General features: G+C 45.8%; 1 protein-coding gene across 1 annotated transcript in view; it reads left to right on the forward strand.

The window, feature by feature from the left end:
* LOC109527985 (glutamate receptor ionotropic, NMDA 2D-like) overlaps positions 1–22146 on the forward strand; it is a 43361-nt gene that overhangs the window by 15503 nt on the left and 5712 nt on the right. The window contains exons 2-7 of the mRNA XM_019890233.1: positions 387–938; positions 3523–3660; positions 4990–5256; positions 8960–9147; positions 10626–10766; positions 19828–19942. Coding sequence (XP_019745792.1) covers positions 480–938; positions 3523–3660; positions 4990–5256; positions 8960–9147; positions 10626–10766; positions 19828–19942 — 1308 coding nt within the window. The 5' untranslated portion in view covers positions 387–479. The remainder of the gene's footprint in view (positions 1–386; positions 939–3522; positions 3661–4989; positions 5257–8959; positions 9148–10625; positions 10767–19827; positions 19943–22146) is intronic.

The raw sequence follows: 22146 nt of genomic DNA on the forward strand, positions 1-22146 counted from the left end.
ACACACACACACACACACACACACACACACACACACACACACACACATACACACACACACACACACACACACACATTATGAGGAATGGCGAAGGGTTTGTCAGTGCTTGCAGTTGCACTCCAGGCCAACCGGGGGGCTGCAACTGTGCAGTCGAGGTTTGTTCAGATAGTTGTTCGGTTTTTCCAAAGCAGTCCACTCTGTCACTGACAGACTGTCGGCTAGACAAGCGATTGACTGGTCAGGATACACATTGACAAACAGTGGACTGGTTTCTCGCCCGTGATTTTTGATGATGCGTGCGAACAGGGAGCGGTCATCATGTTGGTCTTTGAGAGTGCGTTTGACCTGTGGGGTGTTTGTCACCTGTGGTGTGTTTGTCCCGGCAGGGTGGAAGTCAGTGAGCGGCGGCAAGACCCCCCCCCACATCCCCAACGAAAAACAGCGCCTGGCCTCGCCTGCCACAGCCCCGCCCGTCCCCCATGGCGGCGCCGCGGCCGGCCTCTCGCCTTTCGCTGCTGCTGGCTGTCCTGGCCTGCACTGGGCCCGCACGGCCCTCCCCCCCTCTGCTGCTGCGGCCCCGGGAGAGAGAGAGGGACTCGGGTGGCGTCAACATCGCCGTGGTGCACTCTGGATCCTCCCTGCTCCCGCAGACAGCGGCGGCAGCGGCGGGGGCCGTAGAACCGGGTCCCGGTCTTGGGAGCGGCCAGGGCGGCGTCCAAAGGGGCCTGACGGACACAGGGGTGGTGGCGGCGGCGGCGGCGGTCACGGCGCCCTTTGCAGCCTCCTTTGCATCTACTTCGTCGATGTCCGTGCTGGTTAGGGAGATTGTGATGACGCCGTCTGGGCCGGCCACTGTCATCTACCTGAAGGTTAACGAGAGCAGCCCGGGGAGCCTCCTGTTGCAGCTGTGCGAGCTGCTCGCCACCACGCCGCTGCAGGTACCAAGTCGCCGTGGACGCCAACATGCACCCATGACTGCAGGTTGGAGTGAGGTGCAAACGGTGGACAGAAAAACTTTTCACACTCATTTTCCAGTGGCAGGGTTTTGTAATTTTAAAAAGAGAGAAGGGTGTGCCCACTCTTGCATACATTGCGAGCCTTTCGCTGCAACGCCGCTGCAGGTACCGATGCTGCCATGGATGCCAGCATGCACTCGTAACCACAGGTCTGCCAAAGGCATAAACGGTGCATATAAAAACTCTAAATACCCCTGTTAAAATGCCAGGTTTTTGTCCCACTAAGCTGTCGTGACATCATTCTTCGCAGAGGATAAATATGCCTCTGCATAACATTGTTTGGAGACATGTTTCTCATTCTGTTCGCATTAATGGCGGCGCGGGCACCCGCAGCGGCTCCTCTTGTTGTCTGTTTAAGAGGGAGGAAATTTCATCTGTGCTGTATGTTCCACATACAGCACATTTGACAATAAAGTTGTACTTGATACTTGATACAGTGAAACTCCTCTACAATGAAATCATGTTTGCAGCAAGAAATTTCCACAACAGGGTTTTTCACTGCAGCAAATTTGACCTCAGATGTAAACACACACACACACACACACACACACAAACGTGTACTTTTTATTTTTATTCCAATAGTGCATAAATATGAGCATATGCTTATTTGACACGTCATATAGTCAGTGTAGAAAGAAAAAAAGGGAAGGAAAGCGAAATTTACGATCAGCATTCACTTTCGCTTCCATCAATTTCTTTCTTCTGTTGTTGTGAATCTCGTCGCGAGGCAAGAGCAGAGAAAAAGATTTCGTACAACGCAACAGGGTTTTTTTTTTCGTTGTATGGGGGCAGGAGAGTGGGAATGGTGTTAATGCATGAAGATTTTTTTCACACTAGGAGGTATTTTCGCCCATGTAGGTTTTGTTGTAGAGGAGTTTCACTGTACTTGATTAAGCTTGTGTCTGAAAAAAAATTGTAAGTGCGGGCACTTGCATCTCAAGGCATCCCTATTTTATCTTACTGTTTGTTCTTGGTTACTTGCCACCACTGCCGCATTTGCGCAGGCACGTGCTAGCGAGGCTCACCCGGGCGCCGCCGTGACCAAAAGTGGCTCTCGTCGCCCGCGGTGGAACGTCCGTCGCCCTCGTACGTTTCCATGCGCACGTGTGATCCTCGCCACAAAGCTTTTCACACGCCGTTTATTAAATCACATCTAATTTGCATGTCGCCTTTGCCGCTCATTTGCATATCAAGTGCTCTCCAACGAGCGCCGAGCTGTCAGCGTCGCTTAGCATCAATTTACACAGCTGGAGCGTGCGCACCCGGGTCAATGCGTACATGCGTAACGCTGCTCCCTCGCGCAAACAGCAAACTTATCTACTTCGCTTTATCCTTAAATACTTAATACCTTAAAAACTTTAAACTAATTGAACACAAATTGAGTGGTGCCTTGAGATGCCGTTACTGGGTCACTCAACGTAGTTGTGAAAGTCTTCTTTGTTTGTGTCTGCAAAGTCGTGCGCACCAGGAGGAGCCGCAATGAATTTGTCCCCATGCGCAAACTCTTGAGTCTTTACGTTCTATGTGTTTTTATGAAGTCCAGTATTAGAGTTTTTGTTCCTGATCAATGAACACACCAAACATGAATCTCAAGGAAGCACTGCATTCATGTGATATCCTACAGCAGGGGTCCCCAACCGCCGGTCCGCGGACCGGTACCGGTCCGCCGGGCATTTGGTACCGGGCCGCACAGAAAGAACTTGCCTTAATTCCGTTTTATTTATTTCGGAATACGAAAGATGTTTTATTTTGAAAAACTACCGGATTCTCCGTTACATCCGTCTGTGTGCTGAATACTCTTGAGATCGCCACAATAGCACTGTTGCTATTTCCGACATCGTACCTGTGTGAGGCGGGGGTTTTCTGCAGCAACGGCGACGAAAACAAAATTACGAAGTAGACTGGACATAAACCACACACTTGAGGTGTCATTGTCTCCTATTACCCCGAGATGGGACCGTCTGGTTGCAGAAAATCAAGCTCGGTGCTGTGGTGAGTCGTCATTTTCATGCACTTTGAATTTGCGTTGTATCGTATTTTGAAGGCATTAAACATTGCTATAGCGATCGGAGTGTTGCGGCCAGATTAGGCGCTCCTTGTGTTTATTATTATATTTCGAAAACGCCACAGTTTTCATGCAGCTCATACCAAATTATTTTGTTGTATAATTTCCACCACACCTTAATTGCCGGTCCCTGAAAATATTGTCTGACATAAACCGGTCCGTGGGGCAAAAAAGGTTGGGGGCCCCTGTCCGACAGCACTCAAAATGTATTCAAATGATTTTTAAACATGTAATATCTTTAATCTAAATTTAACTTTCAATGTTTTCTTTTCCCAAAAATCAAAACAGACACAATTTTGTAACATGAAACCTATAAAATAGGGTAAAAAGTAGTGATTTTTAATTTAATGTGATTTTTTTTTTTTTGGGGGGGGGGACAATATGAAAGGTGTACTATCTTTCTGCTACCCTTGTGACATGGGCGGTATTTTTTTTTACCAGGGTTTGGTGTTTGAGGAGGAGAGGCCTCCGCCTCCCAACCGCGCCCCCTTAGCCCCCATGCTGGAGTTCATCTCGGCCCAGACCGGCGTTCCCGTCGTGGCGGTGGGCGGAGGGGCCAGCCTAGGACGCGAGCCGCAGGTACAAAGTTAGCCTCCCTTTATTTCCTGCTGTCTTCCCGCCCCCGCGGCCACACATTCCCATGTCAGTCAATGGGTGAATTATACATTAGAGGAGGAAACGAAGTCAGGAGGTCCGTTCAAGAAAAGCACAATGCAAGGTCATCATGAAAGGAACACAAGACAAGAAAATGAGTGACGAGTCTGAGCAGCGGAGTGCGTGTTGCAGTCACACAGAAGTATGTGGGACACAGTGTGCGCCCGCCCACGTTTGCAAGCTGCTTGCTGCCACACATGCCACTGACGGTGGATCTGAAGAGTCTACACACCTATTTAAATCCTTGGGGATGTGCGTACTTTTGCAACCAGTTGAATTGCAGGCAACCACCCAGGTTTCCATTTGGAAATCTCATGTGTCCAGATGAATATTTTCTTTTATTTATTTATTTTTTTCAGAAATTAGTACTATCCGTCTGTCCTTACCCACGTCATCTGTTATTTTCCACGCATGACCGACCAATTGAAATGGGTGAAAAATGAGCTTGAGAACAAATCTATCAATGTGCTTCAACGGTCATAAAACTCCACCCCTTCCCTCACTCTACAGGAGCGGCGCAGCTTTGTCACCTCAAGGTTGAAATATTGAAAATACATCTGATTTTTTTTTTGCACTTTACATTCACTGATGTCAACTTGCTACAGAGAAGCACGGTGGGTGCAGTTGACAGATGTTGATGTCATTTGGTCAGGAATCTGATGGTGGGTGGGTGTGTAGAATCTTCATTTTTTTTTTTTTTAAGTCTTGACACTTGTACGTCGTCTGCCAGATGGGAGGAAAAGTAAGTGTTATGGTTGTGCCCTGTCTCTGATGTTGCGTGCCCTCCCCGTTTCACGCCTGCCACTTTTTTATGCCTAATGCTAGAGACGGGCCAACGGAAATGAGTATTGATGACAAGGGTAGTTGCCCACCTTCAAGAAACTGCTCCACAGCACCAAGCACACTGTAAAGAGAGTTTGAATCATTCTGCATTTAAAGAACAAAAACTTTCATCCAACGAAAGTCTGATAGCTTCATGCGAAATGCCCTTGACGGGTTAAGGGAAATTAGCATCAGTTTTAGAGGACTTGAACACACATGGAGCAGCAACTCAAACAGAATGCCTCTTCTCGCTCAGTGCTGCTTTGACACGTTGTGGCAGAAGTTGGTACTACACTGGAAGGGTGCGCAGCCATACATTTGGACCCATGGAAAGATTTAAGACATTTTCAACTGATACGGGAAGTGTTCGGATCAATACTCTACTCGGAAGTAGACAAGTGGCTCATCGGTTGTCAAACGTGTGGCCTGCAGGAGAGCGGCTCCATCTACCTGCAGTTCACGTGCTCGACGGCGCTGCAGCTGGAGGTGATCTTCGAGGTCCTGGAGGAGTACGATTGGACGTCCTTCTCTGTGGTCACCACGCGTCACCACGGCTACGAGGACTTTCTGGACATGGTGGAGGGCATGACGGATGGCTCCTTCATCGGCTGGGAGAGGAAAAGTGTGGTGGTCCTCAATGTCACAGACGACCCTGGCGGCGCCCGCACCAAACGCGTGCTCAAGGACAACGAGGCGCAGGTGAGTAGGCGGTGATAACGGCAATTGTCAGAACACTTCAAGAATCCAATTTCTGTTGGGATTTTGTTGAAATGACGCAGTTACTGTACATTTGAAAAAGAATAAGAAAAACGACCCATTAGTTTGGGAATTTTGTCACGGAAAATGTGGAATGTAGAGATTTGAAAATGAGAAAAATAGTTCCCAAGATGCCCGAAATGAGCTCAACATTTGTTTCAATGGGCCATGAAATGCGGATGTAGGAGATAAAATATGACAAAATATTTGGTGGGAATTTTCTTATTCCAATTTGGAATTTTTTTTTTTTGGAACATAAACATTTTCCCAAGATGACTGGAATGAACTGAATATCTTGAATTGGGAATGGTTTGAATTGGTCCCATGGAAGGAAGCAGTCGAGTTGTCAAATCTCCTTTATTTTGGAATTATAATGTGACAATGGAGGAATTTTGGTCATGTGGCAAATGTGTGTGTCAGTGGAAAGGTGGAAGCGCAAGGATGTGAAAAGAATGGCAGATTAAAACAAACAAACAAGCAAAAAAAAAAAAAAAAAAAGCCCAACATGACAGCCACTGTTTGGACCGAGACTGCACTGTTGTGGCTGCTGTCGAGTTCCTTGTTGTACATTCCAGCTTGAAGCAGATCTATTTTTGCACTTCAAACATGTCATTTGTAGGCATCACAAAGATGCGAGACAATGTAGCGTCCAATTTTTATTTATTTATTTATTTATATATTTTAAGAAGTGGGATTTGATTGACAGTTGATCGGGCCAGGTTTCAGTGCATTCAGCGGACGCGCCTCATGTCTTGCAGATTTTTAAATCATTAATGTGGGCGCTCAGTATATTGTCCATACTATACTGTCCAGTAGGTATCATGAATATGGAAAGTGTTTGGCTGAGGTAGCAGTTCTTGTGTTCACTATAAAAAAAAAAAAAATCAATTTAATTTGGAATTCCTGCGCTGGCCGGGGGTGAGCAATGAATCTTTATTTTATTAATGCCTCATCATTCTCTTGCTAATAAGTTCTTTGATTGGCTTCCAGCCGAGGTGAGCCACTGCGGCCGCCGCGCAAAGAAATTCACCGAGCCCAACAAACTCGTTTTTCCCAACATGGGTTCTAACGATTTCGAATGAGAAGGTGTTTGGAGGCATTTTTATTTCTGTTGGATGCGCGCGGTGGCCTTTGCTCACGTTCATAAAGGAAATCTAAAATTTATTCCCTCCATTCAGCTGTTGTCTTCAAACATGTGTGGTGTGCTTGGAAACACAACTCTGAAAATTCCCTTTCTGGAAGGCGAACGCAGCACGGCGGTTTCGTGTGTCAACGCTGCCGCTGTGTTTATCTGCGCGTCATTCATCAAATATTCAAGAGGCATCCAGGCCGACAAAATGCCCTCTCAAGGCTGCGTTCTTTGACAGTTTTTTTGCGTCACGGCCTTGGCGAGCCAACCAGGTGAGACCGCTCTGTCAGATCGGCATTTCGGCGGCGGCAACGCTTGCAGCGCGGCGGATGAAAAATACCAAATATCACAGGCGACAGCCGTGCCAACCAAAACGCATGAACGCGTCTTGAACTTTGATTTGCGAGTGTTCAGAACAGAAATTCAACAAACGGCAAAATGCCATTTGTGATGAAATGATGAATGCAAAGTGGGAAAGGACGGAGTTTGATGCAGTTGTGATCTATTCGACTACGGATGGATGGAAGAACTGATGGATGGATGAAGTGGTGGATGATGGATAAAATGGATCAACGGATGGGTGGATAAAATGACAGCTGCATAAACTTGACGGATGGCTGACAGATGAATGGATGTTGGATGGACAGCTGGATGGATCAAATGGACACTTACAGTGTATGAAAGGATGGATTTAATTCCCGATGCATGAATTGAAATCGGCGAATGATGGATGGATAATTGGTGGATGGATGAAATACGAGATGAACACATGCCATTATGAATGAATGAAAGACTGGGTGAATGAACTACTGAATGAATGCACTGAAGAACTCCAAATGAGAGGAAGAAATGATGAAAGCTGCAACATGAGTGGATGAAATGATGACGGCTGACAGAGAGGGTGAATGGAATGAATAATGAATGAAGCAATCATCATCGTCATCCTCGCGGCTTTCATCGGTTTTGTCGCTCTTCTTTTTAATCAGACGTTTAATTGTTGCGCTGAATAATTTATGGTGTTGGCGGCCCTGTCTCTGCAGCAGCAGCAAATGAATCAAGATGAAGTGCGCCGTGTGCGAAAATGTACACCCCCCATTATTGCAAAATAATGACTTTCTCGCGTGCTGCTTGTGTACTTTATTGAACATCACGTAGTTATATTGTAACATGTTCTTCTTTTATGGGAACCCCCCCCCCCACACACACACACACACACACACACACTTTTGAATCCTCACCGGGCTTCCGCATCGACAGAACATCTCTTTTTCTTTGACACGTGCGCAGATGAAGTCATTATCTGGTATGGTAGGAAAATAGAAAAGGCTCCGGGACGGATCCCTGAGGGCCGTCGCCATTGAGCTTAGATCAATAGAACATTTCACCCTCTCTTCGCTCTCTTGATATTTGTGCTTGATACATTTTTTTTTTCTTTTACAGTCAGAGGTGTAAAATGTAGCATCAGTCCCAGTTCTTGATGTGAGCCCAGCGCATCGCAAAAATTTGTGAAGCCTGAATGATGTCTGGTTCTTTTGAGTGTCGAGTCCTCGTGTTTTATCTCTCCGGTGTTTTTTCACTTTGTTGCAAGTGACCCCCGAATGCGGCACGATGCTTTCAATTGTCGCGTGTATTTGAAACGAACCTCTCCGGTGTCATTAGCAAGTGGCGCCTGAATTCAACACAATGCTTTCAAGTGTCACTGAAAGAAATCTGTCATTTTCCAGCAAACAAAACTGGAATGCAGAGTGATGCATCAAGTATACCAGATTTTAAAACGGAGATCTCATTTTTCAACAAGGGTGACCCGAAAGCAGTGCGGTGCTCTCATGTATTTGAATCAGGTCTCTCCAGTGTCATCTCAGTTCTTAATGACACCTAAATGCAGCTCGGTGCTTTCAGGTGCCGCTGTATTTAAAACAAATCTCTCATTTGCCTAAAAGTGGAACCCGAATCCCGGTGATCCTTTCAAGTGTCACTGTTAGTGAAACAATCCTTTCCAGTGTCATTTCATTTTGCCGCAAGGGTAAACCGAATGCGGCACGGCGCTTTCAACTCGGCTTGGAAAAAAACGAGTTATTTCTCGCCCAGTGGAACCTGAATGCACCGTGACGCTTTCACCTGTCACTGTGTTTTAAACAAGTCCCTGCAGCACTGTTTCGTCTTCCCGCAAGTGTTACCTGAATGCAGCGCACCGCTTTCACGGAAAACAAGTGCACCATGAAGCTTTTAAGCGTGACTGTATTTGAAATAAATCTCACATTTCCCGGCAAGTGGAACCCAAATGCACCGTGATCCTCTCGACTGTCTCCCAGTCACAGTGTCATTTCACTTTGCACCAAGTGAACGCAGCAGGGGGGGGGGGGGGGTTTACTTCCCAGTTTCTCAATTTTTGAGAGAAATCTGCCTTTCGGCCACCAGTGTAACCTGAAAGTTTTCCCCGCACCTTTTCATTTTCAAGTGACCGTAAGCGGAAGGTGACGCAGCGTTTTCAAGTGGCCCCGTGTCTATGTGGCGTAGGTGCGTCTGCTGTACTGCTCCCTGGAGGAGGCGGAGCTTGTGTTTCGAGCGGCCTGGGCGTCAGGTCAGGCGGGCCCCAGTCACATGTGGTTCGCCGTGGGCCCGGCGCTGTCTGGGCTGGGTTTGGAGGGGCTGCCCAAGGCCTTGTTCGCCATCCGGCCTCAGGGATGGAGGGACGAGCCTCGCAGGTACTGCACTCCTTCTTCCGCTGGTGCTTGCATGCGTGTGAGCCGTGCGTGTTTCAAATGGCAACAAACGTGAACGGCATGTTTTTGGATTGGATGATGCAATACACGATACATGTTTATTAATACTGCATAGCGCTTTCACACCGCCTGCAGCTGCAACAAAGCGCTTTACAGATTATGATGATGACTACTTAAATCAATTCATGTCATTCATTAATTTGATGACAGAGTGAATGTGTAAAATTTTACAGATTTGCAATTTTTTTTCTCATAGTAACTGAACAAATCATTTGACATGACGAAATAAAAACATTTTAAATGTGTACCATTTTCCATAAAGATTGAATATTCATAAATTTGTATGACATAAGAAATACATGTAGCTTCTATTTTTTTTCCATTTTAAGAATATTTTTCTATAATTGGCAAAAAGATGAAAACAATTTTACATGTTAACATGTTCTTACTTTACCAAGGTATAAAACGAGAATGATTTTAGCACCCAAATGAAGTTGGTTTTATTTATTTTTACAAGTTCATCGACAAAGAAGTCCGTCTGTATTCAAACATTTAAAAAAATGTAAATTTAAACGTGGCCCTTAAGCACAAGCAGCAACTGAATAAAACGCGTGAATGCATAGTCGTGGTCTTTTGCGCGTCACGGTGAAAGCGAGTTGACGACGAGCATTGTTTACCGCGGCCTTCGTGTGGCTGGGCTGCTTTGAAAAATACATGAGTGAGAAATAAACTCGGCGTGAAGACAAACAAAATTCACGAGCGGGAGACCCTTTGCCTTTCCTTTTTTTCCTCCCTGTGTCGTTGGGAGCGAGTGGCCGTCCGACGTGTTTGTTCATGTGAGACAAAGGACTCCTGTTGTGTCAATTGGGTCTCTGACATGAAGTAATTGTAATTGTGGAGGGGTCGGGGGTGGGGCCCGCTTGTGATGTGCACCGATGGCTTTGTCATACGAGGCATCGCCACGGCCTCCCGGTGTGTCCTTTCACGCTAGGCTGCTGCGAAAAAGCCTCTTGAGCGGTCGCCAGCTGGTCAGCGGAAGCGGCACGTTCCTTGGCACCAAGATTCCACAAGATCTTGGCAACGTGCTACTTTTGTCTAAATGAAGCTTCTCATTTCGCTTCAGCATAGCACCCTGACACCAAGAGGGAAAGAAGATGGGGCAAAGCATTACTTTTTTTCCCGGATGAATCTCCTCAACTCTCATCAACATAGTTCCTTAACACCAAAATACCACAGGACGCTGGCAAAGCACGACTTTTATCGAAATGATGCTCCTCATTCACTAAATAGTTGTATCCCTTTGTTCTGAGCACAAAGGGAGCCAATGCTGAACCACAAATATGACGGTATAACTCTCTCACCAGAAGCTCATGGTAATCGCCACTACCCTTGCAGCTCCGCTTACCATGCGCATCTCCGGTCCGAGTGTTCTGTTGACGTGTCTCTGTCGGCCCCTGCAGGCGCATCGCCAAGGGCGTGTCGGTGCTGACCCACGGCGCCGTGGCGCTGTGGCGCGACCAGGGCTCCGCCGGCCGGGCTCACATCACGGGAAACTGCCACAACGACGGCAACCGAACGCAGCGAGTGGGCGAGAGGATCAGGTGAGCGCCAGGCCGTCTGCACGTTTGCACTGCTCCGCGACACATCTGCCGGCGGATCGGCGATTTTTTTTCCAATTTCAAGTGTGCTTTTTCCATCTGTCTGGATGGGGGAATACAATAGACAAACACAGTCTACTTGACCACACAAACAATTAGATGTTCTCATGTTTTTTTTACTGAACACCATGTAAGCATTCACAATGCAGGGTGGAAAAAGCATGTGAACCCTTAGGCTAATGAGTTAATTGGAGTCAGAAGTCAGCAACATGGAGTCCAATCAATAAGATGAGATTGAAGGTGTTGGGTAAGGCTGCCCTGCCTAATAAAAAAAAAAAATAAATAAACACACACACACACACACACACACACACACACACCAGTTTGGAGTTGCTATTCTCAAGACGCATTGTCTGAGGTGAACCCTGCCTCTCACAAAAGAGCTCTCAGAAGACCTACGATTAAGGATTGTTGACCTGCATAAAGCTGGGAAGGGTTCCAAAAGTATCTCCAAAAGCCTTGATGTCCATCAGTCCACCGAAACAGTTTTGTCAAGACGAATGGTCCAAGATTCCTCCTGACCGTTACTCCAGGAAACGTTGGGTTGAGGTTGTTGCTGCCAAAGGGGGGTCAACCAGTCATTAAACCCAAGGGCTCGCTTACTTTTTCCACCACGCATGGTCAATGTTTACATGGTGTGTTCAATAAAAACACATGAGAACATATTGTTTGTCTGGTATTAATTCAAGCTGACTGTTTGTCAATTGTTGTGACTGAGATGAAGATCAGAACACATTTTATGACCAATTTATTCAGAAATCCAGGGAATTCGAAAGGGTTCGCATATTTTTTCTGTATGCAGAGATGCAAGAATGAATGTGTGAAAAAAAAAAAGAATATTCATCAATGAAAACTGCACAAGTCCAGCTGCGTAAAAAAGGAGGCAGAACGATTGTACAGCAATGGAAAAATGTAACTAGTGACATTCTCCTAGTGTCCTTTGGCACTCGTGTGCAGAATTGTCTTACTAGTGAGGACAAAGAGTGCTTTAGTACATGCACCTTAAGGGTACGACCCAGGATTTTGAATTAATGGACTACTTGTATGATATCCTCAATAAGGAGGCGACGACCTGTAGTGTGTGACACGTGCTGACTAGTTGGACTTGCTAGTGTGACTAGTGCAGCCCCGCAGTGTTGAATTGTGCACTCGAGGGCTCAAATTGGCCAGTAGTCGTGCCAGAAACATGACTTTCTCTGCTGGTGCATTGAATTGCTTGACTAGTGATAGCAAAGAGTGGAGTGGTGCATGGCTCTCAAGCTGGATATCGAATAAATGCTTGTTTCCACATAGTGGTGGTACGAGTGGTAGTAGTAGTAGTAGTAGTAGTAGTAGTACTCGTAGACAAAATATTATCAGAAGTAGTGATCAGGTGCAAAACGGCCTAGGTTTGGTCCGCCTGTCCTGCCTTTGAAACACGGAGGCTGAAATGAAAATAGCCTCCGCAAGGCTTCGTTTGACCCGGGTTGGGGGGGAGTGGGAGGAGTCACGGGGGTGGACGGCAGCCCTCGGGTGCAGAGGACAAAGGTGTGAGGAGGAAAGAGCAGCAGAGCAGGTGGAAATGATGCGGACGGACAGACAAGGCAGAAACACGCAGGGAGGGGAGAGCTGACTGTGCAAAGTGATACTTCGACGTCTGTTTGTAGTCGGAATGCAAGTGCTACTACTTCCACTGCTACTACCGCACAACCACAAGCAGTGGTCTCAGGTTCCCGGTATTCGTAGTAGGACTACTACGACTACTTTGTATGACCAGCATTGCTGCGTACTAGATTGAATATGCCAAAGCGCAAAGTAGCGAGGGAACACTGTACACAATACATAAATCATCACTTAAATAATACATGGAAATCCACACACACAGTGATTTTGTGACACGAAATGTAATGGTTGTCGTACTGCGCTGAGGACGCTTTATTCGACACAGTCGCCGTATAGCGTGATCACTTGAACATCTTTCAAGGGAAAGTCAACCCCAAAATGTTCTTTGCAAGAATAAGTTCGATGCGCCTCAACGGGTTTGTGGAATATGAGTTAAGCAGTAAAATCCAAAATCGTTTTTGGCCATCTCAGTGGGGCGGCCATTTTGCCACTAGCCGTCAACTGAAAATGACATCACAGTCGCTTGGGGCTCAGCTTCAGAAAATGGGTAAATGGGCTGTCCCTTGTAGAGTGGTTTTCTACCTCGGCTACTCAAAGCGCTTCAAAGCACTCTTAGCTACTGATGATGCAGCATCAGGAGCGATTGGGTGTTCAGTATCTGTTCAAGGACACTTTGACATGGTCGCGGTGGCTGGGAATCGAACCCCCCAGAAGATGGGTGGGCTTTCCTGCTTAACTTGTAGCCCACAAACACAATATGAATCAGAATGGCATGTTTAGACTAGTGGAGGCGCATAGACCATATTATTGTCAAGAAAATGTGGTAGTTGACCGCCCCTTTGAAGGCGTTATCTTCATCTGGGGGTTTTCTTCTTCTCCGGTTCGTCTGCCTTCTCCCTCCGTCATCTACCTCCTGCCTTTTTTTCATTCCGAATGCTTCCATCTTGCCAATTTCTTCTTCACCTCCCGCATACCCCAGCCGCCGTGTTGCCGTGGCAACGTGCCCCGCTCGTGCTCACGCTGCACATGAAGCTGGTTTATTTACAAGCGTAATAGGAAGCGCACGCATGCCAAGCCGAGGGAGAAACGATGAGCGATGGTCCGCATCAAATGTCCCCCATTACGCTTGCGCTAGCGTGTTGCTAATTGGACAAACGTGAGCGCAAGTCATATATGCCCAAGTTGTATGTAACGTAAGGATGAACTTCCATTCTTGTGCCCAGGTATGTCCTCCCTTTTACTTGACGTACAGTTAAGTGAGTGGCAGCATTTTTAACCAAGTTCAAGACACGGAGTCTTGCAAGATTTTTAGCCAAGCTGGAAATCAAACCACTCGAATCCCCGCACCTTGGCTGTTGGCCTCCATTAGCGCCAACGAGACTCGTGAATGGCGCCCGGGGAGCGTGCGCCAGCTTTCACAACAATGCCAGCGGACAGACGGATGCGTCTGGGCTCCTGACAGCCGGCCACTTAGCGTGCGGCTAACGCGGCGCCTCGAGGGGGCGTGGGCGAGCGGTGGCGTGCGATACACCTGCGGCGGTAACATCCAAAAGTTGTTTTCACGTCAGCCAGCCAGCCAGCTGTGCGGAAAAGCTTCAGGCTTTCATGGAGTCTGGGCATTGCTGGTGTAAAAAAAAAAAAAAACAAAAAAAACAATTGAACAAAGACAGGATATCATTCAGGCTTCCTGGTTGGCGCGTGAGCCTCAAAGTTTTGAGGTTCCGGGTTCAAATCTTGGCTCTGGCTTGCCTGTGAGTAGTTTCGCATGTTCTCCCAGTGTTTGGACTCAGCAACACAATGGTTGGCATTTGTCTCTCGGGTGGGGGGCTTCTGTGTATGAAAGCCTGGGAAATGTCTCTTCCGAAACAAAGACTCAGATGACAGTGGGATGCTGTGTTGTCTTTCTGTGCCATGCGATTGGATGGTCAGGCGACCAGTCCTTTGTATGTCTCTTGATGTTTCTGACACTGGCTGATGACCAGGAAATATTTTGTCTACGTGGCCGAGCATCGACTGGCAACCGCTCTATTGTTGGTCTGCATGTGTCCTACAGTCGGCTGGCGACCGGTCTATCTGGTGTACCCCATCTCTTGCCCAAAGTCAGCACGGATAAGCGCTCGATAAAATGGACCGTTGGGACATCATGGAAAAAAAGGACAGGCTTCTTGATCTTATCGCTTGATAAAAATTCAACCTAGTAGACAGGAAGTGACAACTGGCACGCCTTTCAAATCAACACAATGCACACTGACATGGCACTCGAGACAAAAATTCAAACAGAAAGTTGTCAATCAAAACAAATGCCGCAATTCTGACTGCAAAAGACAAACAAAATGCACACGGAGCAACGTGGTCGTTGGCGCTTAATCCGCTGTTGACGCTCCCGCAGCTCGAGTTTGCATCCCCTCCTAAAATGAGCCTCTGGAATCGGCGCCATGCACTTCTTCTCGTTCTTCCTTCCTCACCTCCTCTCCTTGGCGTCTCCCTGCCTGAGCCCGTCCACGCATACGATTCCCCAATTGGCATGCAAAACCATGAATCGCATTCGTCCGCAGAGATCTGCTGGAGAGCAAAGTGGAAGGAAGGAAGGATGGACGGAGCGAGGCAGCAGGTAGAGGGCGGATGGAGATAGGGGTGCTTGATTCAATAAGCCTGAATGAAAAACAAGCGACAAGAACAAGTCGAAAAGTGGACGGCGGTGAAAAATGGCCTCAGAGAAACACAGAGAGTGATGGATGCGGAAGACCAGCGCAAGTGTTTGTTTGGGAAATATCTCCCCCCCCCCCCCAAGAAAAAAAAATCACGGCTCAGATAAGAGAAGGCAATCTAAAACTGATCCCCAGAGGGAGAAATTGTGCTATTTTCTGTCGCAATCCAAATATTTCTCATTGCCTCGTGACCCTTCCTGTTCAGTTTCAGTTTTTCGCGCGTCCTGTCCACCCAAATTTCTGCCCGGATGCCAAAAACCAACCGAATTTGATTGAAACTCGCTGTACCGTATTTTCCGCACTAAAAGGCGCACCTAAACGCCTTCCATTTTCTTAAAAGCTCACAGCGTGCTTTAAAATCCGATGCGCCTTGTGTACGGTAATATGTCAACCCCAAAATGGCTCCTTGCTAGAGACATGCTTACAACACAGAGTTCAAACTTAAGGCGATCTGTTGCGCAGTTGAACACGGAAATAGAGCAGCGGAAAGAGAGTTCAACGTTAACGAGTCAATGTTCTAACTTGCTGTTGGTGAAGTGAACTGTGTCGCTGCTTTATTAAATACGTTTTACTGACATCTGATCGGCGTTATATAAATCTGGACGTAGTGTAGTGTTCTGTTGGCATTTCCTTGAGCGTAGCTCCATCTAGTGGATGCATTGTAGATTGCGTCTTATAAAGCGGTGCGTCCGATATATGAAAAAAAAGACAAAATAAGCCATTCATTGAAGGTGCGCCTCATAATCCGGTGCGCCTTTTGGTGTGGAAAATACGGTACTTGTTGAAAGTGGTGGCACAACACTAAATCTCAAATTTTAGGTCAATCGAAGCAAGGCGTCCATCGAATTTTCAGTAGTTGGACAAAAAGGCGCGTGGCTGCCTTCCTTTCATCCTTGGAACTACGGGGTCCATCTTCACAAAACGGGTCTTGTTGGAAACGGAATTCAACAAGGAATCCAAATCTGCCATCATTTAGTAACTTGACCATTTGACCAATAATTTGCCCTTGAAATTGGCCCCGTGGGATCCTCGCAATTTTTTATTCCTGTCTCAAATCTTTTTCTGGAAAGTTTGAGGCATTTATTTATTTATTTTTTCGGGGTGCCGCAGACCATTCAGAATACCGTGAGGTCACGCTCGCGCCAAGTGAGAGAAGAAGAATGGCAGGACAAAGGCTCCCCTCTGCCAATGGGGCCGAGCGCAAAACGTGCCACCGGGAAAGCAGAGGGACGGAAAGAAAAGCGAAAAGGCGGCCAGATGAGTTTTATTGAGCACCAGCAAAGCATTTAGTCAACAAAAGCGCAGCTCGCGAAGAAGACGGCGCATCTCATCGAGTCGCTGTGCCATCACGTGACTTGGTAATAATAGCCCTGCATTGACTCTGTGCCCCGAAAGGAGCACATTCATCCCACCACTTTGGGCAGATTGTTTTGGATCGACATTATTGTTGAAAACTGTCGCCGGAAAGAAGAAAAAAAAACCAAAAAAGCACTGAAAATCCATGCGAATTATACACAAAGTCTTGGCAAGTCTGTGGAAGTTTTCTAGGAATGTTCGGTTCGAGACCACCTTTACTCCAAACCGATACCACTACGAGTGTCAGCAATCTCACCAATACCGATCACCGACACCATCAGTGCTTCTAAGTGATCACATTTAATGAACATAATGACAAATAACCGTGAACCAGCGCACTTTGGTTTTGACACACATGATTTGTGAACGTATTTAACCGCTGCAGCGTAGCGCCAACTACTGATACCTTGAAATAACGCCGGTAGGAACCTGATACCTGGTATCGATACTCGCCCATCCTGCTGCTGACAGCCATTAAAATACAGGGTGTTCCAAAAGTCTTGGGCACGTTTGAAGTCCCCATATCGCCTTAACTATGAATGGTAGTAAGATAAAAGTCGTGCCATTTTAAAGCTAATTACATTAAGTTTTTCGGAAGGCTATTGATTTTTTTAATTTCTTTTCAGACCCATTAATGGTGTTCACTCAACCAGAAAAGGCGTTTTGTGTGCTTGAATTTGCAAAAACTGAATCATGGACTGTTGTTTAAAGTGCATAGTCCATAGTTGAGATGGCATGGTAAATTCATAACGTATGGGTGCTTATGGCCAGCTAAAAGAATGGGACGAAAAACAGAAGCTGTTGCAACCATTGACAATGCAATGCTGGGACGCGTTTGGCAAGAATTTGACTTCATTCGGCTTCATGTGTGTCGTGTGACCAATGGTGCTCACATTGAACATCTTTGAACATTCCATGTAAAAATTGAGATTACAAGCTTTCTGAATTGACCAGAGGCGTTTTTATATCCTTAATAGTTTCCGAGATATTCAATGTCAAAATGTGCCCAAGACTTTTGGAAGCGTCTGTCCTATGGGGTTGTCTGTCCATCCGTGACAAAGTGGTTCAAGTCTACGCTAAGCTAATGGAAGTGTCTGGATGTAGATGTAAATTCTTATACAGCGGTTGTGACTCCCCACGTGTGTCCAGGGGTTAGAAATCAACACGTGATGCGATTGCCCTTTCCTTTCTTTTACGAGCCGCCTCCTTCAGGCCAAGTGTGGAACTGCGCCCACGACGTGCATTTTGTGTTCACCGCATGAAGGACAACCGCGTGCAAGAAACGTGACGGCGCCAAGGTGAAGTTTTTGACAGAGGGGGGGCGGGTAGGAAGAGCGGAGCGCACGCACGCACGCACACACACAGCGAGCCAATGCACAAAGACGCACACACGACAACACGACAGATGTGAGCAAGACGAGGCGGACGCCTTAATGAGCGGCGAGGGACGTCATTTTGTCTCCTCAGTGAGATGATGTCAAGATCAATCTCCTGCTTTGATGCACTTAGGAAAGCAACTTTTTTTTTTTTTTTTTTTTTACATTGTGGATTGTTTCTACGCTCTGCAATTGGCCGATTACGTCAAGTCCTTTTGACTCACGCTGCTGAATGGTTGCAGGAAGGCAGCAGGCGCGAGAAGGTCCTCGGAGGTCGCCTGTAAAACTTAATCCAAGTTTCATGTCCTTCCTCAGCTGTCCTCGGTTTACCTCATTCGGTATTCTGCTCGTTCGGCTCTAACGGCCAATTGGGGCCTCCCATGCCACCGGAGCGCATCCGTAGGCAAACAGCGGCCAACCCCAAACGCTATTCCGCACCATCAGCTCTGGGTTCTGGCAAAATCATCGTGGTCGTCGTCATTATTGGCGGCGGTGCGGCGGAAGCACCGAGGAACCTCTTTTGTGCGCATGAGAAAATGTCAGCGGCTGTTCACACTCTGTAAACAAAAGGAGACGCACACATTGTGATAAGCGGGGCCCATTTTGAGGCCGATTGGCCAAATGTGACAAAGTCAATGAAGGACATGACGGCACGACTCTTTCACACCACCAAAGGGCACAGTCCCAGTCCCTCGCCCAAGTGCGCCTTAGTCATGCGGCGAGCGTCAGAGCGCCTTTTCGGCTGGAAGCCACGACGACAAAAAAAAAAATGCTTTCCTGCGGCTGGGTGAAATGGCAATCGGCTGATCGACTCATTGATGGCCAATCGATGAGGTCATCGTGCGTGTTGCGGGTACTGATTCCACCCCCAAATTTTTTTTTTTTTTTTTTTTTAATGGGTTTTTAACTTATTCACCCTCTGTAGAGGACATTTGTAAACCTAAATATCTCCCACCCAGTGCATCCAATCGCATTAACTCCTTTTGTTACTCTAAAGAGGACATTCAGTGCTTTCCAATGATACCAAATTTGTAGGAGTTAGAAAAAGTCAGAAAATGGCTTCCCTCAGTGCAAGCACTTTTTATGGGAAGAGGAAAAGTAATACTTTTTATCAAACACATTTTGTCTTGAAATGCTGTTGGCATTTTATTTATAAGACTCTTATGAACACATTCAAGTGTTGTTTGAGTTGTTTTAAGTGTATTTGAGCCTAGTATTCAAGTGTTTAAAAAATGTAGTGGAATTTCAAAAATTTCTTTTGGAGTAGTCCAATTACTTCAATAGATTGGGGAATTTCAAAATAAATGTGATTGGACAACATTTTTTTTCCTGATAGTCAGGAGGATATAAACATGGAGCCTACCAAAATAAAGTTTGGACTCTCTTCTTTCAGCAGAAAAAAAAAAGTTGTTTCTATCTTCTTCCATTCTTCAGCAATCGGCATAACAAAATGGCTAAGTTTCATGAAAATGGCGATTCCTGGGGAAAAAACGGAGAAAAAGAGCATTTTTGTAAAAGCCTGCATTTCAAGCACGTGAGGCACCACTGCCACCTACTGGTCACTTTTTTACATGATTTACAATGCAAACGGCTTATTCTCATTCACAGATTGCATCAGACCCTCCTCCTCTCTATGATGCAAAAAAAAAAAAAAAGACTTAGACGTACAAGTACATCCTTGGTAGGCGGGGCCTAGGGGCCTAATTTTAAAAAGACGTACAAGTACGTCTTGTGGAATGAAAGAGTTAATTTTCATGAAAATATGTATTGTATTGATTATAGATAATGTGTCTCCGTATGTCTGACAAAACCATGAAATGTGTTCCGCGTAGTGGTTAAGGAGTAAGCAGGACATAAGAACATTTTGGACTCCCAAATCACTTCAAAGGCATTTCTGGTCTTTGTTTTGTTTAAGTCCACTGTTTAAGATTTTTTTCTTTTCTTCGGTTTCTTTGTTTTCAGGTACTTCACCAACATCTCGATCGGGGGGCGGGACTACTCATTCAACAACGATGGCTACCTGTCCAACCCGCTGCTGGATGTTATCTCGTACAACAACGGGCGTGGCTGGGAAGAGGTGAGTGCCGCGACGGCACACTTTTTTGTGCTCCCTTAAAAACGTCCTCATCGCAGGTCAACTTACTAGTCAGCCGCATAACCACTCGGCTTTCATCAATGGACCGAGACAATCTTAGGGGCAGAGGAAGCTTGTCGGTGAATAAATTGATTGACGGTAAATTGACGGATTGATTAGCCATTTGATTGATCGGGCAATAGGTTGGTCGGTCGATTAGTTGATTAGTCAATCGGTTGGTTCGGTGATGATTGTTTGGTTAGTCAGTTCGTTAGTCAAGTGATTGGATTTATTGATTGATAATTATTTAGTGAGTGGCTTGGTTGGTTAGTTGGGGGGTTAGGTGGGTTGCTCAATTACACAGTAGTCAATTGATAGAGAGCTTGTTGGTTAATCCTTTAATTGTCAGGTTTATTGATGAGTTTATAGACAGGTTGATTAATCAATCGATAGGTGGTTCAACTGGTTGACAGTGGTTTGAAAGCTCAGAGTACAGTGGTACCTCTGCCTATGAAATTAATTGGTTCTGGAAGAAACTAGAACATTTTGTAAGTAGAGAGGCGTTTTCCATGTAAATGCCCTAATCCGTTCCAAGCCTCACTAAAATTCAGACAGAAATGTTTCCTAAAGCATAAAAATGCATCAAAATATGCCACAAATACATGTTACAATTAGATCATTGGACAATAAATGAGAGTTGTGCATCATATAAGGAATAAAAATGATGGTCATTTCACTTTTAACTGCGTCATCGTTTTTTGCCCTCGTTTTAGTTCATGTTCTCTCTCAGAAGTGGTTTTTGCCTGGCGTTTTGGAATGCACCGATCCAAGGACGTTTGCTTTTGTCGGCTTTTAACAATTCTTCGAAAATGTCCAAGGCGAACATCGGCATAGTGAGCGATCGTCCGACTGGTGAACATTTTTCCTGGGTGATTCACATTTACGTAAAACTATCGGAACGCCTCATGACCCGAGGGACGAATGACGAGAACGCTGCATAGACGCATATCTATCTATTTAGCTATCTACACAGATACACACATACGGTCAAAGTCCCTCTTAGCCAATGGGATGCCAGGATGATGCTCGAGAATAGCCAATGGCAGAGCAGCTATAAGTATGTTGCGTTCAGGAAACTCGGAGCTGCGAGTAGCAGCCTGCGCTGTATTTTTTTCGAAACAAGAGGAAAAAACAATATTTTCCTGTTGGGGCGTTTCGTAACTTGAACATTTCGTATGAAGAGATGTTCGTAAATAGCGGTACCACTGTATGAGGAAGAGCGGCGTCGGCGTCATAGGACCCAATGAGCCCATCTGCTGAGTTGAAAGCAAACAGAAGCGCCGCTGTTGTGATCTTGTTTTTCCCCGTCGCTTCCTTTGTGTGTCCTAAGCCAAACTTGAACGATCAAACGTGAGAGACGGAAAAGCGCGGCCGACCTGACTCCGGTCGAGGAAATGTTAGCGTCCGATCCAAAATGAATGTCCTCGTTTGACGGCTGAACAAAAAGGCCGTTTATTTTTATCTCCTCCTTGTTTTCTCGTCGTCTTTCTCTCGCCCTCTTTTTATCTTCCTCTTCATCACCTTTGCAGACTTTTACAATTGCGCTCCCAGCATCCACTTCATCATCATCGTCATGTTCTCTTTCTTTTTATTAGGACTTTATTTGATTCTCTCCTATGAGCTCCTTTGTTTAACCTCATCATTTGGAACTTTAGCTTGTCATATGAAAGTGTTACTCTTGTGTAAGGACACACTCATTAGATTAGACATAAAATGATGATGGCAGCGGCTTAAATGTACAGTGCACCTTTCAAGGGACCTAAGTCACACTAAAGAATAATAAACCCATTGAAAACTCGATGAACCAAATTCAGTATTTGAGAGTACTGATATGACAGTAATATATTCGACAATGATAAATCAACAATGATCAACTGATTCACCAATGCTAAGTTAATTACAGCATAATAAATTAAAGGACTAGAAACACATCAGAGAATAATATCCCTAATTAAAGAATACTGAACTGATGAGAAAAGGAAAACTGAGAATATTAAGGTTGGCTCGAATTGGAAAATGACAATAACATCAAATCATTATTCTGAAAGTTTATTCTCAAGTCAAACAAATGAAAGACTTATTCTTCCACTGCTTTATTCTTTAATTGAAAAAAGCATCGGGGAAAAATAAACTAATTGAAGATTCAG

The sequence above is a fragment of the Hippocampus comes genome, unplaced genomic scaffold (genome assembly GCF_001891065.2).
Source record: "Hippocampus comes isolate QL1 unplaced genomic scaffold, H_comes_QL1_v1.1 scaffold71, whole genome shotgun sequence".
NCBI classification, from domain to species: Eukaryota; Metazoa; Chordata; class Actinopteri; order Syngnathiformes; family Syngnathidae; genus Hippocampus; species Hippocampus comes.